At 43.6% G+C, this 18,017-nt stretch overlaps 1 protein-coding gene across 1 annotated transcript; it reads left to right on the top strand.

Annotated features, from left to right (window-relative positions):
• Nucleotides 1-7,887: 7,887 nt before the first annotated feature.
• LOC134107464 (NACHT, LRR and PYD domains-containing protein 14-like) lies at nt 7,888-16,765 on the top strand. Its single transcript, XM_062559083.1, has 12 exons — nt 7,888-7,983; nt 9,382-9,507; nt 9,592-9,699; nt 10,070-10,177; nt 10,529-10,636; nt 10,841-10,919; nt 11,074-11,284; nt 11,417-13,211; nt 13,297-13,470; nt 13,776-13,949; nt 15,186-15,232; nt 15,366-16,765. Exons 2-12 carry the CDS (start codon nt 9,419-9,421, stop codon nt 15,962-15,964), a joined length of 3,492 nt encoding a protein of 1,163 aa, XP_062415067.1. The 5' UTR covers nt 7,888-7,983; nt 9,382-9,418; the 3' UTR covers nt 15,965-16,765.
• Nucleotides 16,766-18,017: the final 1,252 nt, after the last annotated feature.

Genomic DNA, 18,017 nt, shown 5'->3' with positions numbered 1-18,017 from the left:
TTATATTTTATTTTTATTGGTTCATATTTAGTGAAGAGTTTTAATAAGAAGCCGCCCTGAGACACACAAAATCAAAGTGGCTTGCACAAAAGGACAACACTTTCACACAAAGACACACGCAGACACACACATCAGCAGACCCACAGTAACATGCACACACAGTAACACACGTGCACACAGAGCAGCAGACACACACAGCGTGCGTGGTGCAGCAGAGAGAAAGTGACCTATTTAAAAGGTCACTTTCTTCACCCTGTGGCTGGATTAGGAAACAAAGCAGCTCTATTTCTGTCCTTCCTTATCTAATGCTGCAGCCTCATCACGACCAGGACTGTGTGCGTCTCCTGCCTCCGGATCAGCGCTCCGTCCCACGTGAAGGAGAACCGGCTCACTGTGACCGCCGATTTCACGCACTGGATACGGCCATTAGATGTTTCTACAATGGAGCTCAGAGGGGAAGTCAGGGGGGGGGGGGGCACAAGGAAACAGCCCGGGACCCAAGGAGAGGAGACATGGGAGAGGAGACATGGGAGAGGAGACATGGGAGAGGAGACATGGGAGAGGAGACATGGGAGCTTGTTTGTTGTGGATGAGTGGATGTGGATCATGTTGTCTTTTCATGTGTATGTGAGTATTTGTGTGTATGTGCATATTTGTGAGAAGCAGAGTTTATATTATTATTGTATTAAAATTGTAAACATGAGTTTATGGTCTCAGTCTCTAGTTTCAAGTCTTCTTCAAAGCAGCATGATGTTCATTTAGTGAATGATGGTCCATTTAGAGTCAAACAGAACATGTTAATTTGAAAAACAAATGTGAATCAGAAAAATTAAGTTTTGGTCTTGAACATGTAAGAATACAACAGTATATTGAAAATAAAATGAGTGCACAAAACGTATTTTTGGGTTGAATATAGTTTTGACTCATTTTTATAATATTTTGATCCAAACACCAAAAAAATATCTAAAAGTGAATTAAATCTGAAAATATAAAACCTGAAGAAAAAATACAGGAAATAAATACAAGTGAAGTGAAAAATATAATAAAATATAGAATTGAGTCAAAACTATATTCAACCAGAAAATACTTTGTGTGCACTCATTTTTATTTTGAATACAGTGTTCAACAACAAAACTTAAACTTTCAGGTTTTTTCAGATGAAACCTTTGACCTGGATTTGGCTCCACAGGATGGACGCTGCACACAGATCAACAGTTTCATGTCATTTCATTGATTTCACAGTTGGACTTTCAACAAAACAGATATTACTTGTTATTTAGTGAGATTCTGTTCCATTCTGACCGGGCCTGGCTCGCTATCTGCATCTGTTTCCAGTTCTTGTGCTAAGCTACGCTAACCTGAGGTAGCGACAAGAGGGAGGAATCCGTCCGACAGGGAGAACGAGCCCAGAACTCCTTTAAAATCAGTAAATCAGATGAAATGCTGCTGAATGCACCTGTCAGCTGGGATCTGGTATGTGTGTGTGTGTGTGTGTGTGTGTGTGTGTGTGTGTCGGTACAGTAGCAGTGAAACATCACATTTGGTCCATATGAGGAGACGGGCGGCGCTGTGGGGCTGACAGTAGGCCTGAGTCAGACCCCCCAACACCTGGGGGAGCTTCAGCAGCCCCCCCCCCCCGCCCCCCTTGTGTGTATGTGTGTGTGTGTGCGAGCGTCTGCTCATGGGCTCAGGGCGGCTGCAGAGAGAGAGGGGCGAGCGGGAGGAGCAGCCATGAGTTTAAGAAGTCTTGACAGCAGATGCCTGCATAACATCACACAGAGAGGACAAGCAGGACATGGAGGACAAGCAGGACATGGAGGACAAGCAGGACATGGAGGACACGACGCCACTCTCTCAAAGATTACAAACAGTGAAACGTTCACCAGATTAGGGACAGAGGGAAGGCTGCGTGATGTGTAATGGATTCATCGACGGATTTAAAGGTCTGTCAGAGGGGGGGGGGGGGGGGGGGCAGGAGTAAATGCTGAGGAGGTGGAGGAAAGGAGGAAGAGGCCAAGGAGGCCAGCTTCCACCTGCGACCTGATGTTTGTTAAACGTTCACAGCTGAACACGTCAGGTCCTCGCCGTCTGCTTTAAAGACACTTTGAGAGGTTTGAGACGCGCTTGAATCAACCCTCCTGTGTGTTTATATGTAACATGAGTTAGACGTCTACCATAGACGTCTATGAGGAAATGACTCTACTTCTGTGTAGTGACCAGCAGGGGGCGACTCCTCTGCTCCCATAGACGTCTATGAGGAAATGACTCTACTTCTGTGTAGTGACCAGCAGGGGGCGACTCCTCTGCTCCCATAGACGTCTATGAGGAAATGACTCTACTTCTGTGTAGTGACCAGCAGGGGGCGACTCCTCTGCTCCCATAGACGTCTATGAGGAAATTACTCTACTTCTGTGTAGTGACCAGCAGGGGGCGACTCCTCTGCTCCCATTGACGTCTATGAGGAAATGACTCTACTTCTGTGTAGTGACCAGCAGGGGGCGACTCCTCTGCTCCCATAGACGTCTATGAGGAAATGACTCTACTTCTGTGTAGTGACCAGCAGGGGGTGACTCCTCTGCTCCCATAGACGTCTATGAGAAAATGACTCTACTTCTCTCTTGATTCATTCCCTCAGTAAACATTATAAACATGAGTTTATGGTCTCAGTCTCTAGTTTCAAGTCTTCTTCAATGCAGCGTTATGTTCATTTAGTGAATGATGGTCTATTCGTCAAGTCTCAAAAAGGTCTTCAACACAAAAATCTCCATGAATGAAAACCTAAAACTGTAAAAACAATATAGTCCCTTGGTTGTACGATGTAATTTGGTAGGAAACAAGGAAATGCATCAGAGCAAGTATTCAAAGGAAAAGTATTCAAAGAGAGATTGTAAACAGGCACCAAGAGTAACCAGAATGACAAAAGGGTATGTAAAAGACAACATAAAGGAAGCAATAACAGTGGAAGATCTGATAATGGCAGAAAAGGCTATTCTCTCCTAAGTACAGAGACAAAGTTTCCCTGAGGAGATTGACATGCTGCAAAATGGTGCTTACAATGGACATTGGAATCCTTCGAGTGGGTGGTCGCCTCCGAAGAACAGCAATGCCCGAAGAAGGAAAACACCCTGCCATTTTGTCCAAAAAACACCACATAGCCACTCTGATCCTTCGCCACTTCCATGTGAACCACGTGCTATCTCAGGTACGAAAAACATACTGGATAACAAATGGTAACTCTGCTGCAAGAAGTGTTCTCTCTCACTGTGTGACGTGCAGAAAGCACAGAGGTAAATTCGGCGAACAAAAGATGGCGGACCTGCCAAGTGAAAGACTGGTCACAGACTTGCCACCATTCTCCAATGTAGGACTTGATTACTTTGGTCCTTTTGAGGTAAGAAGGGGAAGGAGCACAATGAAAATATACGGCTTCATCTTTACTTGCCTGACCAGCCGAGCTGTACACCTAGAGATAGCCTGTTCTTTAACTACAGACTCGTGCATCAATGCCATCAGAAGGTTTCTGTGTCGAAGAGGGCAGGCACAACACATAAGATCAGATAATGGCACTAACCTTGTAGGTGCAGAAAGAGAACTGAGAGAAGCACTCAGAACTTTAGACCAAAGGAAGATCCACCAAACTTTGATCAAGGAAGGAGTTCAGTGGAGCTTTAACCCCCCTACAGCCTCTCACCATGGTGGGTTCTGGGAACGCCTCATCAGAATGGTAAGGCATGTCTTATGCTCAGTCTTAAAACAACAAACAATAGACCATGAAGGGCTACACACTGTGTTCTGCGAAGCTGAGGCATCTCTTAACAGCCGTCCCATCACAAAGGTACCCGGTGACCCACAAGATCTAGAGGCCCTTACACCGAATCATATTCTGTTGCTCAAACCTAACCCAATTCTGCCCCCAGGAGTCTTTGCAAGGTCAGATCTATACCACAGAAGACGCTGGAGACAAGTCCAGTATATGGCTGAGCTGTTCTGGAAGAGATGGATTCTGGAATACCTCCCTCTTCTACAAGAACGACAAAAATGGTCAAGAGCAAGAAGGAATTTCATTCTTGATCGCAGACAATACTGCTCCTCGCTGTTTGTGGCTGGCCGGTGTCAGAAATCTGCATGCTGTTAGAGGGTGACGAAGGTAACCAAGGTTTTATGAAAAAGTCCTGAGCATCCAAGATATTGGAAGATAAGTGGACTCATTACATCTTGTGTCTCATTTTGAGTTTTTCTATGAGATGGCTCCTTTTCTCATTTAAAAAAAAAGGTAAAATTGTTTTGCCTCTACAAACACAATTAGGGGCCGGTATGTAGGAGCCATATTGAGCTACTGTATATTCATGTTTGTTTCCTCAAATAGTAGTGTGGGTGTGTGTGTGTGTGTGTGGCATTGGGGGTGTGTGTGTGGGTGTGTGTGTGTGGGGGTGTGTAGGCAGGCCTTAAAGACAGGAAGACAAAGCAGTGGGTGTGGCTGAGAAGGGAAACAGTCTTTTGACCGTGTGGTGGAGTGACGTGAGGAGCCATGACGTGACAAGCCGTCTGCCACCAAATAAGAGACTACATTAGTTTAATTGTGTTTATTATTTTCACTTCATTTTGGTTTGTAATCTCTTTCCACGGAAGAGCAATAAATGGTCATTGCACCGAACCGGATCAATTTCTACTCCTCATCTTTAAAACTACACGCGTCAAGATATCCAGCTCAGCCACCGGAAGTAGCTGATCAGGGCGTAAAGGGACCAACTGAAAAGGCTTCTCCAGTGAGGGTCCTAACAGTGTCTGTACTGGATGTTCACTGAACTACAGAGGAACTGTGAGCCAATCATCAGCCTCCACTGGTCACGAATCACACCTCCAGCTTCCCCCTCCACACACAGTGAGGGGGTTGGGATGGAGGAGGGAAAGCCCTACTTACTGTGTTTGTGTGTGTGTGTGTGTGTGTGTGTGCGTGTGTGTGTGTGTGTGTGTGTGTGTGAGAGAGAGAGAGAGATGAAAAGCCCTCAGGAAACCAGATCACCAGAAAGAAAATCTGTGCTTGTTCACAGCAGCCTACAAAAGATATTACCAACACACACACACACACACACACACACACACACACACACACACACTCACACACACTCACACACACATGTACACACACACACCGATGCACTTGTGTTAGAGTTAGAGGGTGATGCTGCAGAGGGACGTCGTTTTGATGAGAGGTGGATTGTGTCAAAGGATTTGAGTTTACAGATGTTTAAATCCCAGACGCGCTTCTGTCTCTCTGCCCCCCCTCTCACCCCTCCCCCCCTCCCTCACACACGAGGGTATTAACAGTCAACAGCAGGGAAATCCAGGATTTAAGAGTCTCCTGCTCTTACATACAAAATCTATTTGTGTTGTCTGAGTTCTGAACCACTGATCGAGGAACCATCCTGTTACCCTCGGCCCTTCTGAGGTATAAAGAGTTTAAAAATGATCAAGAATGTAATAACTGACAGAAGTAACAAGCGATACATTTACAAAGTGAAATAAAGTATGAATAGTAGAATATTATTTTGTGAAATAGAGACGTCCCTGCTTCCAAGTCTCATATGAACATCAGTATTGGTTCACAGGAGGCTTCTCCGGCTCAGCGCTTTAATCTCTCAGGGGGGCGTGTCCCTTGTGCTGATGTCGATGTGATTGGCTGCACATTCGAGCTCAGCTCCTCCCTCGTGAATTCCTTTCTGCTCCAAGGCATCACGTGACTCCCTCCTGGCTGCATCTGATGGTCGAACCTGAAATGCCTCTCTCTTTATTCATTCATTTTTGACTCTCTAATTTATATATTTATATTTATTCAATTTTGGATTTTCTTCGTGTTTTATTCCTAATTTCCCTATTGAAAATTAATCAAATGCAATCAAGGATTCAGGCGAAATTACAAATTATTTCATTATTCCAACCTTAAAAAATCTAATCTTGAATGACAATATTAATAAAGGTGGTTAACATAATTGATTAATTAAATTCTAATCAATAACTTTATTATATTTTACACGAGGATCTTTCATTTTTTTAGCATTTTTTGAGAATATTTTGTGTGTGTGTGTGTGTGTGTGTGTGTGCGTTTCAACCTGCAGTGACGCTGTGCGACCACATGGTGGAGCAAGAGGACTTTTGTGTCGTCATTAGGGCCGTGATTGAGGAATGGAAAGGTGTGTGTGTGTGTGTGTGTCTTTTTTCTCGTTGTCATGGAAACCAGTTTCACACATGCTGGTTTTCTTTTGTTTTTCTTTAAACGGAGCTGAAGCGTCTGTGTGACATCACAGGAACACGATCTCACACCAGCTCCTCGCTCTGACTCATCAGAAAACATGAAGTAGTTGGTAGATAATCCACTTCATTATTTCATGTTATCTGATAAATCTTTAACCAGGAAGTAAAAAGACCACGAAAACCCAACCACGTTGAAGCCCCACCCACAGGAAGTAGACGTTGATGTATCTTCAACCCTTTGAGCCAATTCAATATTTACATGTTTCTGTTTTAAAAGTAAAAGAGCAGACATATTTATATACAGCTTGTCTGTTATATAAAGAATCAATAAATACGAACATCTGAACCCTGAAGATCAACAGAAATAAAAACAAAAAGGTTTATGCAGAAAGTCATCATCATCATCATGGTCATCATCATCATCATTATCATTATCATTATCATGGTCATCATCATCATCATCATCATTATCATGGTCATCATCATCATCATCATCATTATCATGGTCATCATCATCATCATCATCATCATTATCATGGTCATCATCATCATCATCATTATCATTCTCAGCTCATCCAGCAACTTTCAGATTCACACAATAACATAAATAATAATAATAATATAGTCACAAAGGAAAGAATAAACCTGTAATTTATCTGCTTTTAGTAAAATAAAACTTAGTGAAAATATTGAAGTTACAAAGTGAGAAGTATTCAGCATGTGACACAATCGTCAATATAATAAAAAATATTGATCATAAACAGATTTGCTTTTCTCCGCCGTCAAGAAGTTGACGAAGTTAAAAAAACAAACTGATCAGTTGAATTGATGACGTCATTTAATAATTTACCTATTTAAGCTTCTTACGTTTGCCAAACTGAATCTTTTTTTCTTTCTTTTTTAGGAGACACTTTAAACGCTAAATGTTGAATTCAGTTTAACGGTGGAGGAATTAAAGTTTGTGTTTTACATTCAGTCACATTTACAGCATGCCAACAGGCTTCTTTTCTTACCCACAATCCTTTGCACAGCAGGTATTTGGGCCAGAGGGTTCAAGCTGCCGTGTGATGAGGAAGTCGCTCTAGTTAAATCCTCCGAGGAACAACTTGTACTTTGTGAGAAGCTGCGCTTTGTCATGAAGGTAAACAGTTGGCAGGCAAACTGATACGTGGAGACGTTGTTCCGCCCAAACAGGTTCAACCTGATCCTCAAAGTGGAATAAAAACACTCTCAGGTCAGGTCAGGTCAGCTCTGTTTTTAATATAAACTCTTCACAACATTTGTTACAAAGGTTTCAGCTTCATCACGTGTTGCCTACTAGTCCACATGTAGAAGAAGACCAGGTGACAAAGAGGGGCGTGCACCTCTAAAACCATCTGGTCCCAACAACAGCATCCTGTCTGTTGTCATAGCAACGCTTTACAAGGGGAAAGGATTGTTCACAGATGCTGGTTTGACTCTTTGTTTGTGCAGTGAGGAGGATTCTGTTCACGATGACCTTTGACCCTGTGGACACAGCTCAGACTGAGACTCAGTCAACCAGTGAGACTGCATACTTTGATGGTGGCATGAGGACACACCCTCTCTGATGAAGGACAACAATCTAAAACAAGCTGCGTCACTTCACTCCGTCTGATGGAAGCTGAAGGGAAGCACGGAGCTCCTTTTCTACAAAACCTGCTGAGGACAGAAGAGAGCTGCACACTGAGGAAGTTCATGTCTACAAGATCAGTAAGTGGAGCTGTGATTGGTGGAATGACATCATTGATGGTCGTGAATGTGTGATTGTTTAAAGCTGGTAAACAAGATGAGAGAAGCTGCTGTTAGTCTGAATAATGATACTGTGATGAAGAAGAGGAGCTCAGTCTGATCTGTGGTCTGTGAGGACTGTTACTGATGAGGAGGAAAAGGTATCAGACGGAGGGGCACTAGGACCCAGCAGGGACCACAGAGCTCACCTGGGCCTTTGTCACTGAAACACACCTGAGAGACGCTCTGTTTCATCAAGGTTGAAATATCAAAACAGTTTGAGGTTGAAACAACTCAATATGTGAACATGCTGTATAGAAAGTGTGGATTCATAATTCTCACAGTGCCTATGTTTCGTAAAGGCAACACATTTGAGGAAGGTTTTCAGCCCTCTGTGTTAAGCTGTCACTCATGAGGACACGCCCCCTTCACTTGATGCCACGCCTCCTACGCCAGATCATGGCTAAAAGTCTGAAAGTTAAAAAATACATTCTGAAGGTGGAAAATATAACAGTTGAATCTCAACATTTAGAATCTGCAACTAAACAATATAAAAAAAATATTTCAGTGAAGAAGTCATTTGATTATTTTATTCAACGAAATTTTCAAGGACTGAATGAAAATATATTCAGCCCTAAATTATTTTTCATTCACTCATTTTTAATTTGAAAACGTTTTTGTATTGTTACTGTTTAAGACCAAAGCTCATGTCAATTTCTATAGACTGTTTTTAGTGTTTGAATGTGTTTCTTTTTAGTTTTTCTCTCATTGATCAACTTGCGTCCATTTGAAGAAGCGGGTTAACTGGAAACTTTCCCATCTCATGTTAAATCAAGTCAGAGTTTGTTGCCTCCTACTTGAAACAGACCTCAGGTTGAAGTCAACCTTTTAATAACTGATTAAAATGGTGAAGTGAACCATCCCAGTAAGAGAAAGCTTTCCCCATGTTACCATGGTAACCACAGTGTTCCCTATCAGGACAGTTACATCATCCTCTTACTGGTCTGTGTTTTACTGACTTCTGGACTCTAAAGGAGATCAAGAGGAGAAACAGCACAGCTCCATCTGCTGGAGGACGAGCGATTAATTCATCTGGTAAATCAGAATCAGAAGCCGTTTATTGCCACATTTGCTACATTTGTCTTGTTTTAAAGTTGTCCTGAGGATTGGTGCAATATAAGAATAAAATAAGATAAGAAAGTAAAGTATAATAGGATTTAAATATATAAGTAAAAATTAAAACAAATGTAAAAAGGTAAGTATGACAAAACAAACATATGTTGTCCATATGTTTCCATGGTAAGAAATTTATAGGATGAGCATTTATATGTTATATTTATATGTCCTCTATGAAGATGACTAATGTGTGAGCTCTCCCAGCAGGTTGTTGTGAAGGTGTGAAGGTGTGGACTCTGCTATGAATCAGGCTGAGGACCCAGAGGACAGAGTCCCTCCCTCTAAAGACCCTCTGTGTGGGGAACATGACAGACAGACCAAAGCTCAGAGGTGAGAGGACCATCTCTAATTGTCCACTCTTCTCCATGTCCCAAGTCTTTGACTCACTGAGTCTGGTTCTACATGTGTGACCAGGACCCATCAGAGACCTGGACCTGGACCCAGCTGTGTGTCCATGAAGAGTAACCAGTCTATAGAGCGTCCTATATTCTTCAAAGATGGCCGTCCCTCTGCTGATGCAAGGTGAGGGTCTCAGGCTGATGATGAGGTGTTTCTACCAGACTCTGGTGGAGGTTCTGGGTTTCTTGCTCCAGGGCCCTTCAGCAGTGTCCAGTGAGGGAGGGAGAGCTCCATGGAGGGCTTGGTGAGACCTGTTGGGACTAAACCAAACTGACTGGTAAAGAAAACAGTGAGCTGAAGGACTGACCTGTTGATTCTCAGTGGGACCAGCAGGACCAGTAGACCTAGACCACTATAGGGAGTCATGTGGTCCACATCCAGACATCACGTCATAGACCTTTACCTTGTTTTGGTCTCTGAGAGGACGGACACCATGTGGGCTGATGCTTCATGATTAAATGATGATTGAATATATGTGATGATATAATCTCAGGATTCATCAGAGACCTGGACCTGAACCCAGCTGTGTGTCCATGAAGAGTAACTGGTCTATGGAGCGTCCTATATTCTTCAAAGATGGCCGTCCCTCTGCTGGTGCAAGGTGAGGGTCTCAGGCTGATGATGAGGTGTTTCTACCAGACTCTCTGGTGGAGGTTCTGGGTTTCTTGCTCCAGGGCCCTTCAGCAGTGTCCAGTGAGGGAGAGAGAGCTCCATGGAGGGCTTGGTGAGACCTGTTGGGACTAAACCAAACTGACTGGTGAAGAACATAGTGAGCTGAAGGACTGAGCTGTTGATTCTCAGCAGGACCAGTAGTCCTAGACCACTACAGGGAGTCATGTGGTCCACATCCAGACATCACATCATGTACCTTTACCTTGTTTTGATCTTTGTGAGGACGGACACCATGTGAGCTAATGCTTCATAATTAAATGATGTGATGATGTAATCTCAGGACTCATCAGAGACCTGGACCTGAACCAAGCTGTGTGTCCATGAAGAGTAACCAGTCTATTGAGCGTCCCATATTCTTTAAAGATGGACATTCCTCTCTTGATCCAAGGTGAGGGTCTCAGGCTGAACTAAAACAGATTAGACTTATGGCTGACTGTCACTCAACTAATAAACTATACGCCATCATCAGCAGTCTTAGGCATCTGGTTTCCATGGTGATCAATTATCACAGAAGCCAATATCTTTACCTAATGTTGTACTGGTGTTAATGGTCCAAACACCATGTGAGCTGATAGTTGATGTTCCTCCACAGAGTGGACCAGCAGAGCTCAGAGGTTCCGACAGGTCCGTCTGCCCAGCAGCAGCAAACACACCTGGACTCCATCTTCATGGTGTGTACATGAACAACTACTTTAACATCCCTCAGTTCACCATCATCTCCATGCTGCACTTTGTAGACCAGTGGATTGTCCGTCCGTCCAACATGGACCTGATGGTGGCTTCCATGGTTCTATTTTTTGTCATTCATAGAATGTTCTGTTCCAGCTGCTGGAGGAGAACATCCTCACCTTTGTGAAGAACGAGCTGAAGAAGATCCAGAAGGTTGTGAGTTCAGATTACCCAGAATGCTTAGAGAGGGAGGATGAGGAGGTGCTGGATGAAGAGCAGAGGAGGAGCAGAGAAGCATTTGTGAAGATCTCAGTGCACTTCCTGAGAAGAATGAAGCAGGAGGAGCTGGCTGAGCGTCTGCAGAGCAGTAAGATGGTTTCTCTACAGACTCACCATGCTGATGAATGAGACCTTCACCGATGTCTCAAGAGATGGACAGAATATATTCATACGGTCATTCTCTGAGGAAAGAACATGTTGAAATATTCTCTGTTTTCAGGACTTCTTCCTGCAGACTGTCAGCGTGATCTCAAATCCAACCTGAAGAAGAAGTTCCAGTTTGTGTTTGAGGGGATCGCTAAAGCAGGAAACCCAACCCTTCTGAATGAGATCTACACAGAGCTCTACATCACAGAGGGAGGGACTGCAGAGGTCAATCAAGAACATGAGGTCAGACAGATTGAAACAGCATCCAGGAGACCAGAAACAACCATCAGACGAGAAGACCTCTTCAAAGCCTCAGCTGGAAAAGAGGAACCAATCAGAACAGTGATGACTAAGGGAGTGGCTGGCATTGGGAAAACAGTCTTAACACAGAAGTTCACTCTGGACTGGGCTGAAGACAAAGACCACCAGGACATACAGTTCACATTTCCATTCACCTTCAGAGAGCTGAATGTGCTGAGAGAGAAGAAGTTCAGCTTGGTGGGACTTGTTCATCACTTCTTCAGTGAAACCAGAGCAGCAGGAATCTGCAGGTTTGAAGAGTTGCAGGTTGTGTTCATCTTTGACGGTCTGGATGAGTGTCGACTTCCTCTGGACTTCCACAACAATGAGATCCTGACTGATGTCACAGAGTCGGCCTCAGTGGATGTGCTCCTCACAAACCTCATCAGGGGGAAGCTGCTTCCCTCTGCTCGCCTCTGGATAACCACACGACCTGCAGCAGCCAATCAGATCCCTCTTGAGTGTGTTGGCATGGTGACGGAGGTCAGAGGGTTCACTGACCCCCAGAAGGAGGAGTACTTCAGGAAGAGATTCAAAGATAACAAGCAAGCCAGCAGGATCATCTCTCACATCAAGACCTCACGAAGCCTCCACATCATGTGCCACATCCCAGTCTTCTGCTGGATCACTGCTACAGTTCTGGAGGTGGTGTTGAAGACCAGAGAGGGAGGAGAGCTGCCAAAGACCCTGACTGAGATGTACATCCACTTCCTGGTGGTTCAGTCCAAAGTTAAGAAGGTCAAGTACGATGGAGGAGCTGAGACAGATCCACACTGGAGTCCAGAGAGCAGAAAGATGATCGAGTCTCTGGGAAAACTGGCCTTTGATCAGCTGCAGAAAGGCAACCTGATCTTCTATGAATCCGACCTGACAGAGTGTGGCATCGATATCAGAGCAGCCTCAGTGTACTCAGGAGTGTTCAATCAGATCTTCAGAGAGGAGAGAGGACTGTACCAGGACAAGGTGTTCTGCTTTGTCCATCTGAGTGTTCAAGAGTTTCTGGCTGCTCTTCATGTCCATCTGACCTTCTACAGCTCTGGTGTCAATCGGCTGTCTGGAGAACAAACGACCTCCCTGGTGTCTAAAGTCTTTAGAGACAAACCTAAACCAAAACGTCTCTACCAGAGTGCTGTGGACCAGGCCTTACAGAGTCCTAATGGACACCTGGACTTGTTCCTCCGCTTCCTCCTGGGTCTTTCTCTGGAGACCAATCAGAGTCTCCTACGAGGTCTGCTGACACATACAGGAAGTCTTTCACAGACCAATCAGGAGATAGTCCGGTACATCAAGGAGAAGATCAGTGAGGATGTGTCTCCAGAGAAAAGCATCAATCTGTTCCACTGTCTGAATGAACTGAATGATGGTTCTCTAGTGGAGGAGATTCAACAGTCCCTTAGATCAGGACGTCTCCCCACAGATAAACTGTCTCCTGCTCAGTGGTCAGCTCTGGTCTTCATCTTACTTTCATCTGAAGAAGATCTGGAGGTGTTTGACTTGAAGAACTACTCTGCTTCAGAGGAGGCTCTTCTGAGGCTGCTGCCAGTGGTCAGAGCCTCCAACAAAGCTCTGTAAGTTCAGAGAGTTTGATTCATACATCATGACTTAAACATGCTGCCATCTTTTCTAATTTTTGCTGTTTCTTTATCTCTTTAGACTGGGTGTCTGTACCCTCTCAGAGAGAAGCTGTGAAGCTCTGTCCTCAGTCCTCAGCTCCCAGTCCTCTAGTCTGAGAGAACTGGATCTGAGTAACAACAACCTGCAGGATTCAGGATTGAAGCTGCTGTGTGATGGACTGAGGAGTCCACACTGTGACCTGGAGACTCTTAGGTCAGGATTCAATTAATGTTCCTATGGTGTTTACATCAAGGGTACATTTTTAACCTTCACAAGATTATTCTAATGTCCATAACCTTGCTTTGTAGAGTTTATTTTCATGAAAGATTAATCATTGAGTTATCAGTAATAATACCAGATTGTTGAAGTACATTAGTGGGTGTTTGGCTGGAAACCAGTCCATAACAGTGTTAATGTGACCCCTCAGTACTCAACAGTATCTCAGCCCTGTGGTGACCTTCCAGCCCTCACAGCTCCCTCACAATATGTGACATGTGTGTTGTCTTGTGTGTCTGCAGCCTGTCAGGCTGTCTGATCACAGAGGAAGGCTGTGCTTCTCTGGCCTCAGCTCTGAGCTTCAACCCCTCCCACCTGAGAGAGCTGGACCTGAGCTACAACCATCCAGTGGATTCAGGAGCGAAGATGCTGTCTTCTGGACTGAATGACCCACACTGGAAGTTGGAAACTCTCAGGTATGAAGAGGCTGCCGCCACAGACAATCAGTCAGGTAGAGAAGGTAAAGCTGAAAACCTTTCCTCTGTCCCACTGTCAGCCTGGTTAACCCTTTAAGCACCAGCCTCTTGCATCACCTCTGCCCCGAAAATGGCACCCCCATGATTAAGGTGTAATAACTCTGGAAATACTTTGTCTTAAAGCTTTTAAACATGTGATAAAAACACATCTACATTATAGCCAAGTTTGTGGACAGTACACATTTAAAGTCTTGAGTTGATAGAGCAAGGATGAACTACTCTACAGAAGGCTTTATTGACAGCCTTGTCAGACGAACAAGTTCAAGTTCAGCTCGGCTGATTTGCATTATTCCACCACTCTATCGCTTCGTTTAATCAGCCTGAATACGCCCAAAGAGGAGAAAGCGATCCTGTGCTTCCACAAGATCCACGGGTAGAGCGTCACATGTCACTCAAGATTTTTGATATGCTCAAATAACACAACCAAAAAACATGACCAGAAACACAACAATGAAGATAATTTCAGTGAAAAACAACAAAGGTATGATTTTTTAGCTTCGATGGCTTGATGGGTTTTATACTGCAAGTTTGTTGTCTGAGCAAAATTATTTAAATTACCATACTCAGTGCATTCTACTTGTGTTGTTTATGGTTTCCAATGCTAATGTAGCATAACGCATCATAATAATATGGATTTCTGGACAAATGTCTAACTCTAATGCTTCCAAATAAATTGAAGCATTCATGATGAGAAGTTTAGATTCTGATTCTGATTCAGCTAGAAACACAGATATTCCCCCCAGAAGGTGGTGGAGACCAAAAACAGAGCTAAAAGAGAGAGAATAGTGGACTTCCAGCCATCAGGTGACACAGAGCTCATGACCAACCATGTTGATTTTTACCTGCTGGATGTTGAAGAAGCTGGGTGATCACATGTTAGACAGAACTACTTTAGAAGATGATCACATGTCACATGTTGTGTTTACAGCTTGTTGTCACTGAACTACAAGTGATGCAGGTTTAAACATTTATTCACTGACTGCAGAAGGAAACTGAGTGTGAAATGGAAGATGATGGTCAGTTTAATACTAATAATTATGGATAAGTGGACATAATGAGCTGTGGTCATCGGCCAATCAGAAGACAAAGAGGTGGACATGAAGGACATAGCTGTGTGTATGAGAGTGATGTCATGTCCATGTCTCCATGCTGCTTTGACCCCCCTCCTCCTTTCAGGGTGGAGCCTTCTGGAGTCCGATGGATGACACCAGGTCTGATGAAGTGTAAGTGTGCTTTGAGTTTGATTCATCACACTGTGACATCACTCATTCACCTCTGTGATGTCATCACCAAAGTGTCACTAGATGAACATATGATTAATAACTACAGCTGTATTGTGTCTTGTTCTCTCATCAGATTCCTGTGAACTCACAATCGACACAAACACAGTAAACGGAGACCTCAAACTGTCTGACAACAACAGGAAGGTGACATATGTGTGGGAGGTTCAGTCATATCCTGATCATCCAGACAGATTTGACTCCTGTCCTCAGCTGCTGTGTAGAACTGGTCTGACTGGTCGCTGTTACTGGGAGGTCCAGTGGAGCGGATACGTTTATGTATCAGTGAGTTACAGAGGAATCAGGAGGAAAGGAGTCAGTGATGACTGTGTGTTTGGATGGAATGATCAGTCTTGGAGTCTGGGATGCTCTTATAAAGGTTACTCTGTCCGTCACAATAAGACAGAAACACACATCACCTCACCCCCCTCCTCCTCCTCCTCTGGTAGAGTAGCAGTGTATGTGGACTGTCCTGCTGGCTCTCTGTCCTTCTACAGAGTCTCCTCTGACTCACTGATCCACCTCCACACCTTCAGCACCACATTCACTGAACCTCTTTATCCTGGGTTTGACTTCTTGTCCTGTTCTAGTTCTAGTTCCTCAGTGTCTCTGTGTTCTCTGGAGGAGGGAGAGTCTCGTCCTGGTGGAGAACCTTCCTCTCTGCTCACCACATAGTTCAGTCTTTACAGGATGTATTTCAATTACTTTTCTCTCCGACTAGCCCAATGTGAAAAAGAGCAACAGCTCCCATAGCCACTCAGGTAGAGTGTAAAATGACGCTCGACAGTGACGTTTGCCTTTGATCATGTGAAAGTGAAGCTGTGTCTTCAGTGTTAAACATGTGACGTCAGACTGATGAAACAGGGCCTCAGCGGGATTTGATTCCCATTGAATTAAAGTGCTTTTTTTATTCATGTATAAATATCAAAACAAACATCACATTCATAAAAAGAATTTAGTAGCAAATGTTTATTTTGCAAACTGATCACAATTAACCTCACAGCAACGATTTAAGAAAGGTATTCCAAGCCAAACGTTTTTAAGTACAATAATGCATTTATTTAAAGCAGTTTCATCAAAATATTGCTTTTCATTTAGAGTTAATAATCGATTTTTCTTCCAGGACACTATTGACACTATTATTCTTCAGAATAATGCATTTTACTATTTTTTATTTTTATATTTCTCTTAAATTCACCTAAACTTACCATCAGATAATGTGTAACTAGCATAATTTAACTTGACATTCAGGGACTTGATCCTTATCATAGAAGTGTAATTAAATTTGTGCCACACCGTCATTAAAAGATTGTTCCTTTGTTTTTTAAAGTGTAGTCAGAGTGAAGTTAAAGCTTCATGCCTTACAGCTGCATCCTGTGTAGTGACCAGCAGGGGGCGACTCCTCTGCTCCCATAGACGTCTATGAGGAAATGACTCTACTTCTGTGTAGTGACCAGCAGGGGGCGACTCCTCTGCTCCCATAGACGTCTATGAGTTAATGACTCTACTTCTGTGTAGTGACCAGCAGGGGGCGACTCCTCTGCTCCCATAGACGTCTATGAGGAAATGACTCTACTTCTGTGTAGTGACCAGCAGGGGGCGACTCCTCTGCTCCCATAGACGTCTATGAGGAAATGACTCTACTTCTGTGTAGCGACCAGCAGGGGGCGACTCCTCTGCTCCCATAGACGTCTATGAGGAAATGACTCTACTTCTCTCTTGATTTATTCCCTCAGTAAACATTGTAAACATGAGTTTATGGTCTCAGTCTCTAGTTTCAAGTCTTCTTCAATGCAGCATGATGTTCATTTAATTGATTCTTGGAGCGGTGCACCTTCTTCTTGGCCTATCGACTCCTCTGGATGAGTCTGAGGAGACAATGAGTTCAACCTCTCATATACAGTATAAGGTCCTTGATACAAAGACTAATGATGATGTTTAAATAATAGATCTTCATGAATGAAAACCACAAACTTAAAACAGGAGAACAATATAGTCACTTAGGATCTGCGTAGGTCGTAGGATGTGAGAAGTAGGGCACAAGGAGATGCATTTGAGGAATGAGGGTCTGGTTTCAACCGCGGGAAATAATAACAACAACAGATATTACATTGACTTATGTTCATTTCCTCAAAACCCTTTGTAAAAATGTAACCATTTTCTCACCATCAAATTATAACTAATGAAGTGGTGCAGGAGTTCCTGAATATTCCAATAAAGACAGCAAGTCCCCACAACGTCAGCCGGAAATCCCAAATATTTCCCCATAAGACGCGTAAAAACACAAACATTGGTTTAGCTTTTTTCCGGTATACTTTGGTATACTTAATGTACTCTTAACCTAACCTTGAACCAACTCCTAAGTATAAAATATAAAAAGGTCACATTATGGAGGCTTTGATTTATGTCCCCTTAAGGGCATTGAGTCCCCACGATGTCAGTGTGTGATCACATTCAATGTACCCACAACACGCATCACAACCAACACACACACACAGACGCAAGTTTACCATTCTATGTGGGGCCAGCAACGTCCAGCCTGCATTCAGAGGTCATTATATAATTTCAGATTTTTTTCCTCCTCGTCAAACAGCATCTGTGAGACTTTGGGGGACTTTGAGTGTCACTTTTAATTTGCCTTTTTTACCCCCCGTGCCTCACGCTAACCAGCTCTCACCTCTGGGAACGAGACACAATGAGAGTTTATGTGTGTTATTTTCATCTCGTT

The sequence above is a fragment of the Pungitius pungitius genome, chromosome 2 (assembly GCF_949316345.1).
Source record: "Pungitius pungitius chromosome 2, fPunPun2.1, whole genome shotgun sequence".
Lineage (NCBI taxonomy): Eukaryota > Metazoa > Chordata > Actinopteri > Perciformes > Gasterosteidae > Pungitius > Pungitius pungitius.
This window is presented reverse-complemented; position numbering and strand designations above follow the sequence as displayed.